Below are 16,582 nucleotides of genomic sequence, written 5' to 3' on the forward strand. Positions count from 1 at the left end.
TTAGACTTTCAAACTCCCACATAGGAAGTGGGAGTTTGAAAAGGCAGTATAGGATGGAGAGCGGAGAGGAATAGAGGACAGAAATGAGTCAGCTCTGTAAGTCGTGGAAGAATGAGAGCATTACTGGATTAGAGAAGAGACACAAAGACGTAGTGTGAAAACCATCAAGAAGCGTAATGAACGGGTGGAAATGTGACGAGAGAAGAAGAATGTTAAGGTCGAGGGGTAACGCGGATGAAATCATGTAAAGCCAGGAAGAGCAGGACGTTCGGGGAGGGGGAGAGAAGAAGGCGGCTGCAGGGGGAGGAGCTACTGAACGAGGTTAGCCAGTTAGAGGCAGCAGAGCTCTGCAGGGGAATCTTCCCTTGGCAACACAAACATGCACCCGCCCCGTAAAGGAGAGACAGCAGGCAGAGAAATACAGGGACAGGTGAACAGATGGAGCCGACTCAGAGACAAGCTGATCAGCTGACCCACTCCTCACTGAGTGTGTGTGCGTGTGTATGTGAGAGAGGGTGTTCTGTATGAACGATTGAGCTAGTTCAAGTGCTTGCAGTGTTTGCTTTTTTTGTTATCGCTCACCAAAGCATCATCTAAATGATAAATTAAAAGCAGGATTGCTAAGGCTAATTGATATTGCTTGATTTTGTGATCGCAGAACAGCCTCAAAACTGTGCAGTGTTTTGAGGTGCATTTAAACTTTTCTGAGTTATTTAACTTATAATTTTGCTTGGTAGACAATGAATGTATGCATGTCTGATGTTTTTCCATTAAAAGAGCTGATTTATGCATAAACATGTTTTAGTTACTGCATGTTTTAACGTAATAATATGCAATGTTATCATTATTATACATTAACTATGTATACACTACAGATCAGATGTTTTGGGGTAGGGCTGCACGATTCTGGCTAAAATGAGAATCATGATTTATTTATTTATTATTTCTTTTGCTTAAAACCAAGATCATGATTTTCTCACCATTCTGTAGATGTAAAATAAAGGTTAATTTGAGTAGGCTATTATTATTGTTATTTCCCAAACACATGGAAAAACAACAATAATATTAGCCCTATGTGTTAAGTCTACTGTTGCTTAAAATGCAAAATGTTGTATAGACTTGGAATGGTGGACTTGAACAGACTATAAATGTCCTGGTCTTTAATGTACAGTAAAGGGGTTGCATCAGAATACAACTATTCATAATTCTGAAGTTGAATTATTGATTTTGAGACGTATGCTTGCAATCTGTCACTGACAACATTATCAGACCACTTTTAAAATGAGACATTTGTCATTATCAGTTTCCCTCCTGCAGTGTATTCAAGATTGTATAGGCTAGAGAGTAGTTATTGACACTGTTACATGTTTATTCTAATGCGAAACATATTAAATGTGTGTCGTAATCATAACTAACATACTCTAATATGGGATATGGTTATGTAAATGAGGTACGCGGTTTTGGTTTCACTTTCTCTGCCGAGTGCACTCATATCATGGCTGTCATCACTTTGAGGAAAAAAAACATACATGTAAATTATACTTCCAAGCGATCGCTCTGTGCAACAAAATGATTGTTATTTACAACTTTATTACCTGTTATTCACAGCCTATGCAGGTTCTGTTCACTAACTAAACATCGTTAAGGATGGTGTGTCCTCTCCGTAGTAAACAGCTCATGTGTGATTTCGCGTTTGCGAATACTTCATTAGATGAAAACAGAAAATACATTTTTTGGGTGAATTATACCTTATAGATACAGTATTTGACTCTTTCAACACCATTTGGAGATGTCCATGTTGCTGGGCAACCTATATAAAACAATGTAAAGACTTGTGCAACCGCCTTTACACTCACTTCTCTCCTGAACTTCAAAATGTAATTGGCTGAATTGTAGAGATGCTGGGTTAAGATTGTGTGTAGGGTCGAATCGAAATCAAGTTTTTTTTTCTTTTTTCTTTTTTTATCCAGCAGCCCTATTTTAGGGTGTGTTTGTTTTGAAGAAATTAATACTTTTATTTGCCAATAATTCTTTTATTTACTTTTTTTGGCAGGAATTATTGATCAAAATTGACAGTATGAATTTCACTGATAAATTCTGCCATTCTGAACTTTTCATTGATCACAATGTTAAACATTTGTTGACAATAATAAAAACATGTCTTGATTTTAGAATCATTTCTGAAGGATCACGTGACACTAAAGACTGAAATAATGGCTGCTGAAAATCCACTTTTTCCATCACAGGAGTTTTCGATAAAAAGAAAGTATGCTAAGGTTAGAGCTGGGCGATTTAGCCTAAAATCAATTAATTTTAACTCGTTTATGATTAATGAACGATTATTTTATTCAATTTTATTGCCCCCATAGTTCACAGACAGGTTTTGTACAGTAAGATGCTCACATTACAAGTGAGAGATGTTTGAATGAAGGGTGCTTTACTTGATTTTAAAATAATTGAAGGAAACACACACTATCTACTATCTGTGATTATTTATTGAACATCACAGTCCAACAATTGAAATTAAAACACACATTGCCTAAAACCAGCAGTCACTTTTTTTCTTATAAATTAGTGAAAATAAATAACCTGCAATTTTGTAGACAAAATCAATTATTTAACTACAGGTGTGATGTGTAGTTACATTTTAAATAAGGCTGTGCCGGACCATACGTGCGTTTGGCGCAGAAACGGGCACGTGAGTCCAAACGGGAAGTAGGGAAAGTACATTATAGGTTCTGAATTTCAATTACTTTTCGATGAATCACCCAGCTCTAGCTAAGGTGTTATAATATAATTGAAAACAGTTATTTTAAAATCACAGTTATATCAGCTTTAATGTGTTTTATCATTTTAGATTGAAGAGCAATTACGAGAAATCTTTACCAACCCCAAACTTTAGACCTGTAGTGTATATAAAAACGTAGATCATGCATAATTGCAGTACAAGTGTTAATTATCCAATTAGCAGTGTTGAGCTGAATAACACACGGTCAGTTTATTTTATGCTTCAATTCCTTTGCACATCTTTTATGTCACTGTGACCTCTGTGAGACGCAGTGCTTAAAGCTGTTTTTTTCCTCATTCAGCCTTGATACCCCCATCAAAGCTACTTAGAGAAAATCTCCTCAAAAAAAGACTGGAAAGACTGTTTCCAGGCTAAATGGAGTTTCTCTCTTTTCAACTTATTTCCAGCCCATGGTTGTCTGTGTGCTCTGAAAATTTCATCATTTTCCATGTCATGGTGTAAAATCGAATTTAGCCCCTTCAAACCCTCATGAAAGATTTATCCGATGTACAGTGTGTCACACATTACTTTACTGGTTTCATAAATCAATGCTGCTTTTCTCTCTGATTGACGTTTGTGTTTCTAAGTGTGAAATGTGCTCCTCTCCTTTTCTTCTCCCACTCCGATTGCTTTAAGACGTTGAGAAAGAAAGGCTTTAACGGTTGCAACAGTCCGGAGCCAGACGGAGATGATTCGATCGACCAAAGTCCGTTGCAGGAGGACAAATACCGGAAGAGCGAGGAGCTGGACATCCTCTTCAAACGCTATGGAGTGAGTATTTCTCTTTACCTTGCCGTTCTAACCTCCGTCCTTCTCTTTCTTTCCTTCTCTCTCTCCTCGCTCGGAAATAAACCAAGGCTCTGAACAAGAAAGAGCACCGTGATTCGGAGAGCCCGGACCCTGAGGAGCCGTTCTCCCTCACACCTCGCACAGAGGAGAAGTACAAAAAGATAGACGAGGAGTTTGATAAAATGATGCAGAGCTATAGGCTTTCAGTGAGTACCCGTGTGAAGAGGCCTGCTCTCGGCCCAGCAACCAACTCACACAGCCTGCTGCCGGCCCGGCAAACCAACTCACAGAGCACCTCGCACCCATTTCTCACCCCATTCCCACCCCCAACCCCCTCTGAATGTGTGTGCTTGGGCAGGAAGAGGGCAGTCGGGGCCTGAGATCCCTCACAATCCACTTTTGCCAAACGCGCTTGTGATTTATAGCTGTCTTGATTCTGCGTGCTGTTGTTTTCTGTAATGACTGATGCTTGTATCGCGTTAGCCAGGAATAGACTTCTGAGTCATACAGGTCCCGTTTCAGGCGTCGGCGAAGATGATTTTCATTAAGACACTGTCAAGAATGCTTAATGCATGAGAAATCTCTTCTCTGGAGGTATAGAAACAAGAACGTGCTGCTACCGCAGTGTATCGTGGGACAGAGTTTGATACCATTTACGTGGCGAACGGAATTCAACTTAATCATAGCATAGGAACTAGTGTTCTTCTTCCACTGTAATGTTAACGAACTGGATATCAGAACTTGCTTGAAAGGAGAATATAAAAGTTTTTCCTAACATATGCTCTGTTACACCTTTTTTTGACCCAGTCACAAGTGGTCGACATAAAATTCAGATGTTGGCTTTAGGATAGTGACGCACTCAACTCACAATTTGTTACTTTTCACAATGCTGATTTTACAAGTTTTCCCAAACAAAATGAGTTGAGAATTTATTAATGAGCAAGTGGCCTTTTATTATTTCTCAAATGTTGCACATTTCTATGTAAAAGAAATATATATTTTGATAAGTAGCTAAAATAAATAGCATTTTAAAACAAATTCTCAATAAAGATGTGTGACAGAGATGGAAAGAGAAAGAGAGAGAAAAATTTAACAAATTTGCTAATTATCTACTATCCCTACTGCAATCTACTACTTTAATCTCCTATTTCAGCCTGATCTCATGAGGAAACTGATTTAGGGGCTAATTCGTATGAATTCATAAGATCTCATTTATACAATTTAATATGATTTGCTCATCTCCCAACGACGGTAGGGTTTAGGCGCTGGGTTGGTCCCACGCCTCCTTTTAAAATCGTACATTTTCGTACAACTGAACTCATAAATTCATAAAAATTTGCCAATAAACTGAGAAAACATAAATAGTCACACTACTTCAATCTCCTATTTCATCCTGATCTCATGAGAAAACTGATTTACTGGCTAATTCATACGAATTCGTACAATTCAGTACGCCTCCTTTTAAAATCGTACTACTGAACTCATATAAATATGTACGAATTAGTCAATAAACTGACAAAACGTAAAATTACACTACTTTAATCTCTTATTTCAGCATGATTTCATGAGGAAACGTAACTATTTTTCATTTTGTCAGTTAATTGGCTAATTCGTATGAATTTATAGGAGTTCAGTCGTATGAAAATGTGCAATTTTAAAAAGGTGGTGTGGCATCCCAAACTCGCCCCTACACCCAACCGTCATGGGGGATAAGCTAATTGTATTAAATTGTACGAATGAGATCATACGAATTCATGCGAATTAGCCACTATATCAAAAAGTTACGAATTGCTATGAGATTGTGTTGCTTATTTATCTTAAAGGGATAGTTCAACCAAAAATGGAAGTTTTCTTCCTATTTACTGACACCCTCGTGTGGTTCCAAACCTTAAGCTTCTTTATTCTGTTCAACACTAAAGAAGATATTTTGAAGAAAGCTAAAAACATGTAACCACTGATCTTTGGTTTCCAGCTTTATTTAAAATATCTTGTTTTGTTTTTTGTTGTTGTTGTTTTTTTTTTGTCCAACAGAAGAAAGAATCTGAGGTCACAAAAATTTGAAACAAGTAAATGATGGAATTTACAATATAGGGTGAACTATTACTTTAATACCAGATGCAACCAGTGCCCTGTTTCCACTTGAACATGTTCAACCAACTTTTAGACCACATGAATTTGGTATTATCAACTTCAGAACAAAAAAAGCAGCTCAATATCAGGTAAAGTGCCAGTCCTAAAGAATATTCAAACTGGTCTCCTCCCAGTGTATCGTTCACGGGCTGGAGCACAAAGAGAGTCATCCAGCACCTCTCTCTTTCTCTGCCATATAATCCCAGCATGAGTGCCTGAGGAAGCAAAGCTAAAACCTTAATCCCTCTCGCAGGGGACACCCAGCAGCATGTGTACTACAAGCTCTACTTAACAGGCCAGAAAATGATCAGTTTGTAATGAGTTTTTAGATATTCACCACTAACTGTCTGACTTGGCTGTCATGGCAACCTCAGTGCTTCAAGCTGGAATGTAAGGAGGAAAAAGCCTCCCCTTTTTTTGTTAATTTTTATAGAAATATTTAGTATAATGTACTTGAATTTAAATTTAAACTTTTTATTCTGTTATTTTAGTATCAACTAAGTGTAAAAGCTAATATTTCTTATTAAGATTTCATATACAGTTGAAGTCAGAATTATTATCCCCCTGAATTATTAGCCCAGAGAGCAGATTTTCTGCAGAGTTTTTTTTTAACAGAGAGCAGATTTTTTCAACACATTTCTAAACATAATAGTTTTAATAACTCATCTTTAATAACTGATTTATTTTATCTTTGCCTTGATGACAGTAAATAATATTTGACTAGATATTTTTCAAGACACTTCTATACAGCTTAAAGTGACATTTAAAGGCTTAACTAGGTTAATTAGGTTAACTAGGCAGATTAGGGTAATTAGGAAAGTTATTGGATAATGATGGTTTGTTCTGTAGACTATTGAAAAAAAATTATTGCATAAAGGGGCTAATAATTTTAACTTTAAAATAGTTTTAAAAAAATTTAAAGCTGCTTTTATTCCAGCCTAAATAAAAACAAATAAGAAAAAATATTATCAGACATACTGTGAAGATTTCCTTGCTTTGTTAAACATCATTTGGCAAATATTTAACGAATAATTCTGACTTCAACTGTGTAGTGTATAATGCACATACATTATTTTAAAGTTTGGGAATGGCAAGATATTTTATATTATTTTATTATAAAAACAATTTACCTTTATTCAGCATGGATGCATTCAGTTGGTGGAAGTAGCAAATAAGCAAATACTCCCTGGACCGTTTATATCGTAGTTGATATTAAGCTCCAACATGTTGGTGTTTCGAAACATCTATTTTTCATGAGGTGGGTCGTTAGCCCAAAGCTAAACCCCCAACATGAAGGACCAGGACATACACACATACACTACGGACAATTTAGCTTACCCAATTCACCTATAGCACAGGTCTTTGGACTTGTGGGGGAAACCGGAGCACCCGGAGGAAACCCATGTGAACACAGGAAGAACATGCAAACTCCACACAGAAATGCCAACTGACCCAGCCGGGGCTCTAACCAGCGACCTTTTTGCTGTGAGGCAACAGTGCTAACATTTTGCACCACTGTGCCACCCCAAATAAGCAAATATAGAAGAAAAATAAATAATAATATAAATATAAAAAACCCTGAAAATTCACATGAAAAACATTTTAATGCGCCACTAAAGAAAACATTTTTTAAATTATTTTGGAAAATAATAATATTTTATAATTTGATCAAATAAATGCAGCCTAGTGATCCTAAAATACTATGAATAATATTTTATTTCAATGATATATTTATTAATAATAATATAATTTAATATTTTAATAATATATTTTGTAAGATAAGCTCCAGATTTGGCTTCAGTACTGACTAATCTAATGTATATGCACAAATATAATATTGTTTCTATTAATATGAATTTAAAAGATAGATTTGGGAGAGCTGTACTTGTATATGCTCAGCACTGTATATTTTTATGCTGTATTATAAGGCTTTATTTAATTCTACCGAGTAATCTCGCATATACTGTCACCTCCATTGAGCTCCAATCCAAAATGAACAAAAGTTCCAAGTTGCTTCCCGAAACCAGTCTTTCTCACTTCACTGGTCACACACTTCCTCAACGTCACAGTCACCAAGTGTCTTTCCTTTCACAGTCGTCTTTCACTTGTTTGTGTCTAGACTGATATTATCTGGAGTCTGTTGTACTTGTCTTCAGTTGTTGAAGGCACATTAGGATTTGTGAGATTGCACTTTCTGGCTGAGAAATTGAAGACTATCAAACTATTTTTTTACCCAGTCTTGGTGTCAAAATTCACAGGTGGTTTGTTTGGTGCTCCATATTTTGAAAGCAGCTGCTCGTCTCACACTAATGACCCTCCCCTGTCCTCAGTCCCTCTTGCCCTTCACCCTGCCTGGCCTGCGTGCAGTGCTGGAAATTAGTTGCTGTTTCGTCCACAGGCTCAGTCAATAGCGTGCTGTGCTACATGGGTTACTCCTCTTGAACCTTCTTTGAAATAGCTTTGGCATCATGACATTTCTTTGCATAAAAGTTATTACAGAAGATGTACGCTTAAATTCTGATATACTGTAGCAAAAAAAACTTTTTGAGGTTAAAAGTCTTCTAATAATTTGATCAAAAACACAAAAAAATCTATTAATATGTTTAAATCAAATCTTAAAATCAGTATCCCGGTTTCACATGCTAATTTTACAGATGATGTACGAATCGATTTACATTGTCAACAGATGATGTATGATTAAATTCTTATGGCAAAAAATACTGTTGGGGGTTAAAAATGCTCTAAAAAATCTTATCAAAAGCAAAAAAAAAAACATAATATGTTTAAATGAAATCTTAAAATCAGTATCCCGGTTTCACATGCTAATTTTACAGATGATGTACGAATTGATTTACATTGTTTACAGACGATGTACGATTAAATTCCTATGGCAAAAAAGAAACTGTTGGAGGTTAAAAATGCTCTAAAAAATCTGATCAAAAACACAAAAAACATATAATATGTTTAAATGAAATCTTAATATCAGTATCGCGGTTTTATATGCCAATCTTACAGAAGGTGTACAAATTGATTTACGTTGTTTACAGACGATGTACAATTAAATTCTAATGGCAAAAAAAACTGTTGGAGGTTAAAAATGCTCTAAAAATCTGATCAGAAACACCAAAATATTTACAATATGTTTAAATGAAATCTTAAAATCAATATCCCAGTTTCATATGCTATTTTTTACAGACAATGTACGAATCGATTTACGTTGTTTACAAACGATGTACGCTTAAACTCTAATGGCAAGAAAAATATCTTTGAATGTTAAAAATGTTCTAATAATCTGATCAAAAACACCAAAAATGTAATATTATTAAATAATGTGGTTTCATATGCTGGTTTCATATGCTTATTTTACACTTAATTGGGTTTCGTTTGTTAAGTTTTGTGAACTTGAAAAAAATGAGCTATGTATAGACAACTAAAAAAAATGGGAGGAAAAGCTTTACTTTATTATATACTTTAATATCATTAATATGAACATTTATGAATGCAATATTCAAATTGATTATTTGATCTGTTGTAGTAGTAGTAGTAGTAGTAAAACTTTATTGTCCTTGACAGGAAATTTAAGCAATAAAATATAAAATTAAAAATATAAAATTTATTATATAAAACTATTTTATGGAACAGAACTAACAGTTTTATTAACGGTTAACAGTTTTATATAATTAATTTTGTATTAATTTAAAATATGTACAAGTACTGGAACAAATGTTTTATTTATTGTTATTTAATAAAAGTTATTACATTGACTAATAGGACATGTTACCACAGAGTTCCTTAATTGGTTATCTATTCAAGCCCATTTCCACTTGGGAAAAAAACTCACAATTCTAATTATTTACTTATTTACTTATACTCACAATTTTGACTTTTTCACATAATTGTAAGCTTATTTTTAAATTATGGATTATCATCTCACTTTTTTGTTATTGTAAAACATGCGAGTTTATAAACCTTTCAAGAAAATTTGCTAGACAATTGTGAGAAATAAATGTAGAATTTTTAAAAAAGGCCTCTTAAACCTGTCGTCATGAGAAAAAGTGTCAGAATTGTGAGATTATAAATCCCAATTTCCTTTCTATATTATCCATTTTTTTTATCCTGAGTCGAGAATGTGTTGCCATAGAAATCACCCATAATACGGAGACTGAAACCCTGCTGTTTCTTTAAGACATTATAACCTGCGCTCTTCAAACTACATTTTTCTACTGACGCTTTGACAGAGAGGCTAGAGGAGAAAGGGAGAAGGACAGAGGAACAGCCAGACTAACTCTATCAAACTGGGTCCCACTCAGAACACAGGAGGCCTAGTGCGGCCCACATTCTAATTTTAGAGGCCCTGGTTTTGCTGAGGATCATGGGAAAATGGGTCTCCATCAGAGCATCTGGACAGTTTGAGTCCACGCTGATTGCTGAAGCTGGCTAATTGGCCTTCAGAAAACAGAAGAACGAAGCTTGGCTGACTCAGGAATTGTCACGGCCACATGCCCCTTGTTTGAAACACCTGAGCCTCCCCTGCGCCGTGGGTTATTCCCTAGAGTCATATTACCAGTTTAAGGACAACTGTTGCACACTAAAATGCAGTATAATAGCTTCACTACTAAACAAAAATATGCCTATCCGCTTGTTATGTCTGATGCCATGCATCACTGTTTTCGTTTTTGGGTCCAAACACAGATCAGCTGCCGAAAGGAAATGTGGTTATAATATTTCGTTTTATTTAACATTTATAAGATATTTAACCACATACCAACAAACGTAGCATAAACATAAACAAGAGATGACAATACTCACATTTTTACAAAGCCAGTGTCATGAATTTATAAGTTAGAAATGAAGAAATTTTATTAATGCTATTAAGATAGGTCCCCATGTGGTTTCAGCTTTTTTTCTGTGAAGTTTCAAGATGTAGTTGTTTCATTTGAATGACATTGAGCCACTCGTTCATCCACCTCTGATAACAGGGAGCCTTTGGAGATTTCCATTAAAGTCAGGTCATCTTTTTAGCTGTAATCATGCCAACCATCAGGGCTTGCTGTTGAGTTAAAGGAAACGTGTCCATTATATTAGAATTTCCAAAAATAGCCAAGTTGTAGTCAGGTTGGATATTGGTTCCATAAGCACTGGAAAACATTTTAAAAATGTTGGACCCAAACTCATAAACAACAGAACAAACCAAAATAAATGTGCCAAAGTCCCTTCTGCCCCACCACATCTGTCACATTTAGGAGATACAGAAGGAAATATTTTACGTAATCTGGTTTTAGAGAAGTGAAGGGGTGAAAACTTTATATTAAGAAGGGAAATGTGGTTATTATAGACTCATGTTGTGCATGTTGTATGACAAATGAATGATACAGATTAGAACAAGGTTTTTTTTCTAAAATTTGTATAAACCCCATAAGCCCATTCTGGACAGTGTGCACAAGGCCAGGTGTTTCAAAACTTTTCAGTCCACAACCCCTAAAATAACAATGCTAGTGACGAGCCCATCACCATCGTTGGAGATGGTTATAAATATACAAATGTTGCGCTGCCCTCAAAGACCAATATTCCTATATAGTTACAGGCGTATTACAACACAAAAAAACAACAGTCTAACAACCATATAATGTTTTTATATCAAATGTTTAATTTTAAGATTACCTTCACTTAATGAGAACACAGAAAGTCCATTTTTGGTATAATTTTGGACACTGACACTCCTAATAATCCTCCACGTTCAGTCATGATCTGTATTTATGTTTAATGTGTTTAAGTGGCGAAAAAGTGTGTAGAAGTTTTCAATATTTTTTGTTAATCTAATGTAATCACCCCATGGATGGGTGCAATCCAATTAATGAGATATTATAATATAATAATATATATATATAAATATATATATATAAAACATGTCAATTCTAATAGTTTCATAACATGTATTAGAATTTTGGGAATCACCAAGCGAATTAGCAAATCAGAACAGCAAAATCAGATTAGCAAATCAGAACACACAGGACCAGCTGACTAACTTGAGATAGGGTTGGGTGATATGGCTAAAATGCAATCACGATATTTATTTTCCATATTGAACAATAACGAAATGTATTTCGATATAAGTCGTTAATGCTTCCAGATTCAGAAGAGTACCCCAAAAATGACTTAAGCCACAAAAAAAGAGGGTCAATTAAATGGCATAACATATTTTCGGTCGATAAATTTTCAGGGCCAAACATTCTGTACATCTCTAATATTAACACACGTTTAGATTCCCATTGTTGCAGATTTCTGTTGTGTGATTGGCTCGTAAATCAATATTGAGTAAAAATTTCAGAGCTTATTATTGTTATTGACATAGATTTTTATCGAGATTCGATATAATATCGTTTATCGGCCCAGCCCTAACTTGAGCCCACTGTGTATTACTAAAGGAGAGGCTTCAAACAAACAGGAAGTCAACAAACTGTTTTGGGTAATAGATTAAAAAACAAAGCTTGAATTCGTTACACTGTACTCCTTAAGCACAATCAAACCTTCATATATAGCTGATTGACGCAAGCACTGTTTGTGCTATACTTGGTTTGCCCACAAAGTGGCGACACTAAACCAATCCCTTATTTCTCAGTTCGGAAAGAAAACTGCACGAGAACAACAACAGACTAATGAAGACTGCAAAAAACAATAGAAGAGTGTGTGTGAAAAAGAGTAAAAGAAAAAGCCTTTTATTTCCAGCCAATCAGGAAAATCGACCATTTTCAGTTCTTCCGAAATTAACGTTGCACTTCGTAGCCTCACGTGCTCTGCTTTGGAGATGTTTGCACAAGTCACTGCATGCTATTAAAACCAGTGTGTGGCCAACTGCGTGTTGTCTTAATGTACATTAAAGTGTGCAAGTTGAAGCCGCTAACCTCTTCGCCTCTTTATCTGTGCTTTCTCAGTCCACAGTGCCAGCGCCCACTTTCTCCATGCCAGTCACAGTGCCGGTGTCCAATCAGAGCCCGTTGCCATTCAGCAATCCAAGCAGTCTCGTCACCACTTCCTTCGTCACCTCGACCCTCACAGACCCGCGCCTGCTTTCACCACAGCAGCCGCAGCTCCAGAGGAACACGGTTTCTCCAGGCCTGCCACAGAGACCCGCCAGCGCAGGTAAAAACCCTGAGCCCATCACTGCTGCTGGGTACCAGTGAGCAAAGCAGGAAGGAAGAAATAGTAACTCATGCAGTGTTGTACATGAGCTTGTAATGTTGCCCTGTTGGTGTCGGATTACACAGAGCAGCTGTTTCTGAGACACACCACTGATTTCTACAGAAAAGTGCCTCTCAGACCTTGTTCTTCTCTGCTATGGAGTGGTTACATGGTGAACTTTTTTGTTCTGTTAATTTGTGATGCAGTTTTTTTTCTTTTTGGGATACAGTATAAAGATAATTTTGGCTGATTATTCAGATTTTAACTTTATTCAGTATTCATTGATTTTGCATATTTAATTGGGCTGCTATTTGTTTTGCTATAATTCAAGTCATGTTTATCAATATAGCGCTTTTACAATGTAGATTGTGTCAAAGCAGCTTAACGTAGAAGTTCTAGTAAACTGAAACCGTGTCAGTTCAGTTTTCAGAGTTTTAGTTCAGATTAGTGTGGTTTAAATTTCACTGCTGAAAGTCCAAACACTGAAGAGCAAATCCATCGATGCGCAGCTCAACAGACCTAAACCAAGCAAGCCAGTGGCAACAGTGGGGAGGATCAAAACCTTAACAATTGACGAAAGTGAAAGAAAAAATCTTGAGAGAAGGTCATCATCAGCTAATACTTATTTAAAATTTGTCTTCAAACACACTAATAATTTGAAAAAGATTTAATTCCAAAAATGCATATGTTTAATTCAAACTACACAATATAAATGAATCTAAATTAAATATTGTGATTTGATTAGACTTTTAATCTGGGGATGTCCCGATCAGGTTTTTTTGCCCTTGAGTCCAAGTCATTTGATTTTGAGTATCTACCGATACCGAAACCCGATCCAATACTTTTATAAAATACTAGAAAATGCTTCCAATACTTCTTTAAAAAAAATAAAGAAGAATGAAGAAACTGATCCAGGGTGATCCTTATTTTTTATTTAATTCATCTTATTTTAGCATTCAACAACTCTGTTAACAAACAGAGCACTTCTGTGAGGTAGCTTAAACAATCAAGTAATAAATAACTTAAATTCTTCACTTTTGGACTTTAGTGCAACAGTAAATATATTTTAAAAAAAATCTAATATAAAAACAAATACAGTAGCCCGTCAACTTAAAATACCCAGCAGGCAATCCCAAGTTTACATACAGTATCTCACAGTTTGCTATGGTAATGTTTGCCTCCATTTAACCAATAGAGTCTCTGCAACAAAGTGATGTCATGCCGCACGCTTTGCTGTTTTTGTGTGAAGTTAAGAAAGAGGTCTAACCGCATAACTATAGACGTGTTAAAAAAGTAATCAGAATATATATACATGTATATTTGAGTCCTGGTTGGGAGGTAATGTCCGATTCCGATCGAGTCTGAAACTGCGTGGTCGGGCCAGATTTCCGATCACGTGATTGGATTAATGAAGTTCCATTGGTTTATTGGTAATAAAAACTAACATAAAATATCAAATAATGACAAATACTTTTTGTATTTAAGTATAGGTGAAGTTTTATAAACTAATTTCATCTGCTCCTCCATAATCAGTAATAATCCAATCAGATTGATCCAAGCTTACAATAAATAGATTGATTTTACCCTACTGCCTTTTCTTCATGTTCGAAGAATCCCCCTTCCACCCCATCTCCTCCTTTTCCTCCATTTTCCAGGGGTAGCTCATGGGACACTCCTGATCTCTGACCCCCTTTTATATGCTTGGGCTGAATTATCTCCCAGCTCAGGGTTCTCTCCTGGGACAGCATGCCAAACCACTATTAACGTCAAGCATATCCAAGACTTAAAAATGTATTTCATATTTCACACACTGACAGTGAACTGCTATTATTAACTAACATCAAAACTTATTCTGTAAGAAATGTACAATTTTGCGTACTTGTTTGTTAAATGCATAAACAAATGCTTACAATAGAACCTTTACAACATGAACAGGAATTGCTTTTAATGTTGTAAAGAAATCGAGTAGTAAAAGGGGTTCACAGCATCTCATTGTGGTCTGATCACTCAGAGGAGGACATTTGTAGTGTGAACATTAACGTGTTCTAATGCATCCTTGAAAACTTGAAGGACTACTGACTCATGTAACATAATCACTGTTAGGAAAAGCTTTAAAAGAAAATAACTGCTCAATTGAATCATTTCAGAATGGAAGCCTTTATTGCCACAAGGCACAGACAGTGGAAATTGTTGGCACAGCTGTGTAACATGCATGAGAGACAGTTTAAAAGTGCATATACAGACATTTGTACAAGTTCGAACAGCTGTTATCACTGAATAAACAACAAAAAGGGCAATCGAGACCCCAACATGAAACTTGAATCACTTTGAAAGGGTTTGTTTTGCCATAACAACTGTCTTGATGTACATTATCCCATAAGTAAACAATTAAATATTGATTTGAGTGGAAATATTTTAATAGCTCTCTGAGCGCAAACATCCATAAAGAAAGCAGTTGCTAATATGTGGCATGATCAAACTAGAAGGTCATTTAAGGGATACACTATAATCAAAACAATTATTTCATGCTAAATGAGCTGGTTTTATTCATTTTTATTATGCTGTTTTGGGTCATAGGAACAGTAAAAATAATAATCATTTTAAATATTATTACCATTTCAATATTCTAATTTATTCCTAAATGTAATGTTTTTTTTTCCAAAGCTACATATATTATGCCTCTCTTCAGTCTTACATGATCCTTCAGAAAACATTCTAATAGTCTGATCTGATGCACGTAGCGTTTATTATTCATATTATTATTGTCTTATTTTTGCTGCCTAATAATTTTTGTGAATAGAAAGTAAAAAATGTAATGAGTTTTTAGTTTATAATAGTGTAATGGTGTGAAAGTCTTCACAATTAGTTTTAAAAACTCTACTTTCCCAAAAACTGAATGGAAATATACTGGATTGCAAATTATATTCTTCTCAATTCTATTCTTTGCTATGCAGTTAAAGGGGTTGTTCACCCAGAAATGAAAATTACCTCATCATTTAGTTGTGGTTTTAAACCTTTATGAGTTTCTTTCTTCTGTTGAACACAGGAAAAAAAATTGGTTTTGATAAAAAAAAAGAAAAAACGCTGGTTGCTGGCACCCATCGATTTCCATAACAGGAAATAAATTACTATAGAAGTCAATGGGTGCCAGCTTCCAGTATGGTTTTTAAATACATTTCCTTTATGTTCAACAGAAGAAAGAAACTCAAACAGGTTTTGAACAGGTGATTGAATTAGAATTTTTCCTTAAATTTCATTCATTCTTTCATTTTCCTTCGGCTTAGTCCCTTATTTATCAGGGGTCACTATAGCGGAATGAACCACCAACTATTCCATCATATGTTTAATATAATGGATGCCCTTCCAGCTGCAACACAGTACTGGGAAACTACGGCCAATGTAGTACACCCATTTCACCTATAGCTCATGTCTTTGGACTGTAGGAAAAACCAGAGCACCCGGAGGATGCCCACGCTAACATGGGGAAAACATGCAAACACCATACAGAAATGCCAACTGGCCAAGCCGGGACTCAAACAAGCGACCTTCTTGCTGTGAGGCGAAAGTGCTAACCGATGAGCCACTATGCTACCCCCTTAAATTTCATTAAATAAATAAAACAAAATGCGTGTAAAAGTCAGTGTTGGTGAATATGTGAAAGTCTGAGAACAATTATTAAACCATGAACAGTGAAAG

At 35.6% G+C, this 16,582-nt stretch overlaps 1 protein-coding gene across 12 annotated transcripts in view; it reads left to right on the top strand.

Moving 5' to 3' along the window:
- Window positions 1-16,582, top strand: part of mef2d (myocyte enhancer factor 2d) — a 120,910-nt gene that overhangs the window by 64,269 nt on the left and 40,059 nt on the right. For 8 of the 12 annotated variants that reach the window (XM_056475365.1, XM_056475371.1, XM_056475362.1 and 5 more), the window contains exons 4-5: window positions 3,646-3,783; window positions 12,640-12,847. In XM_056475365.1, coding sequence (XP_056331340.1) covers window positions 3,646-3,783; window positions 12,640-12,847 — 346 coding nt within the window. Of the gene's footprint in view, window positions 1-3,424; window positions 3,560-3,645; window positions 3,784-12,639; window positions 12,848-16,582 lie in introns of all 12 variants that reach the window. The other 4 variants (XM_056475366.1, XM_056475372.1, XM_056475364.1 and 1 more) reach the window with 1 other exon arrangement.

Source organism: Danio aesculapii, chromosome 16 (genome assembly GCF_903798145.1).
Source record: "Danio aesculapii chromosome 16, fDanAes4.1, whole genome shotgun sequence".
Taxonomy (NCBI): domain Eukaryota; kingdom Metazoa; phylum Chordata; class Actinopteri; order Cypriniformes; family Danionidae; genus Danio; species Danio aesculapii.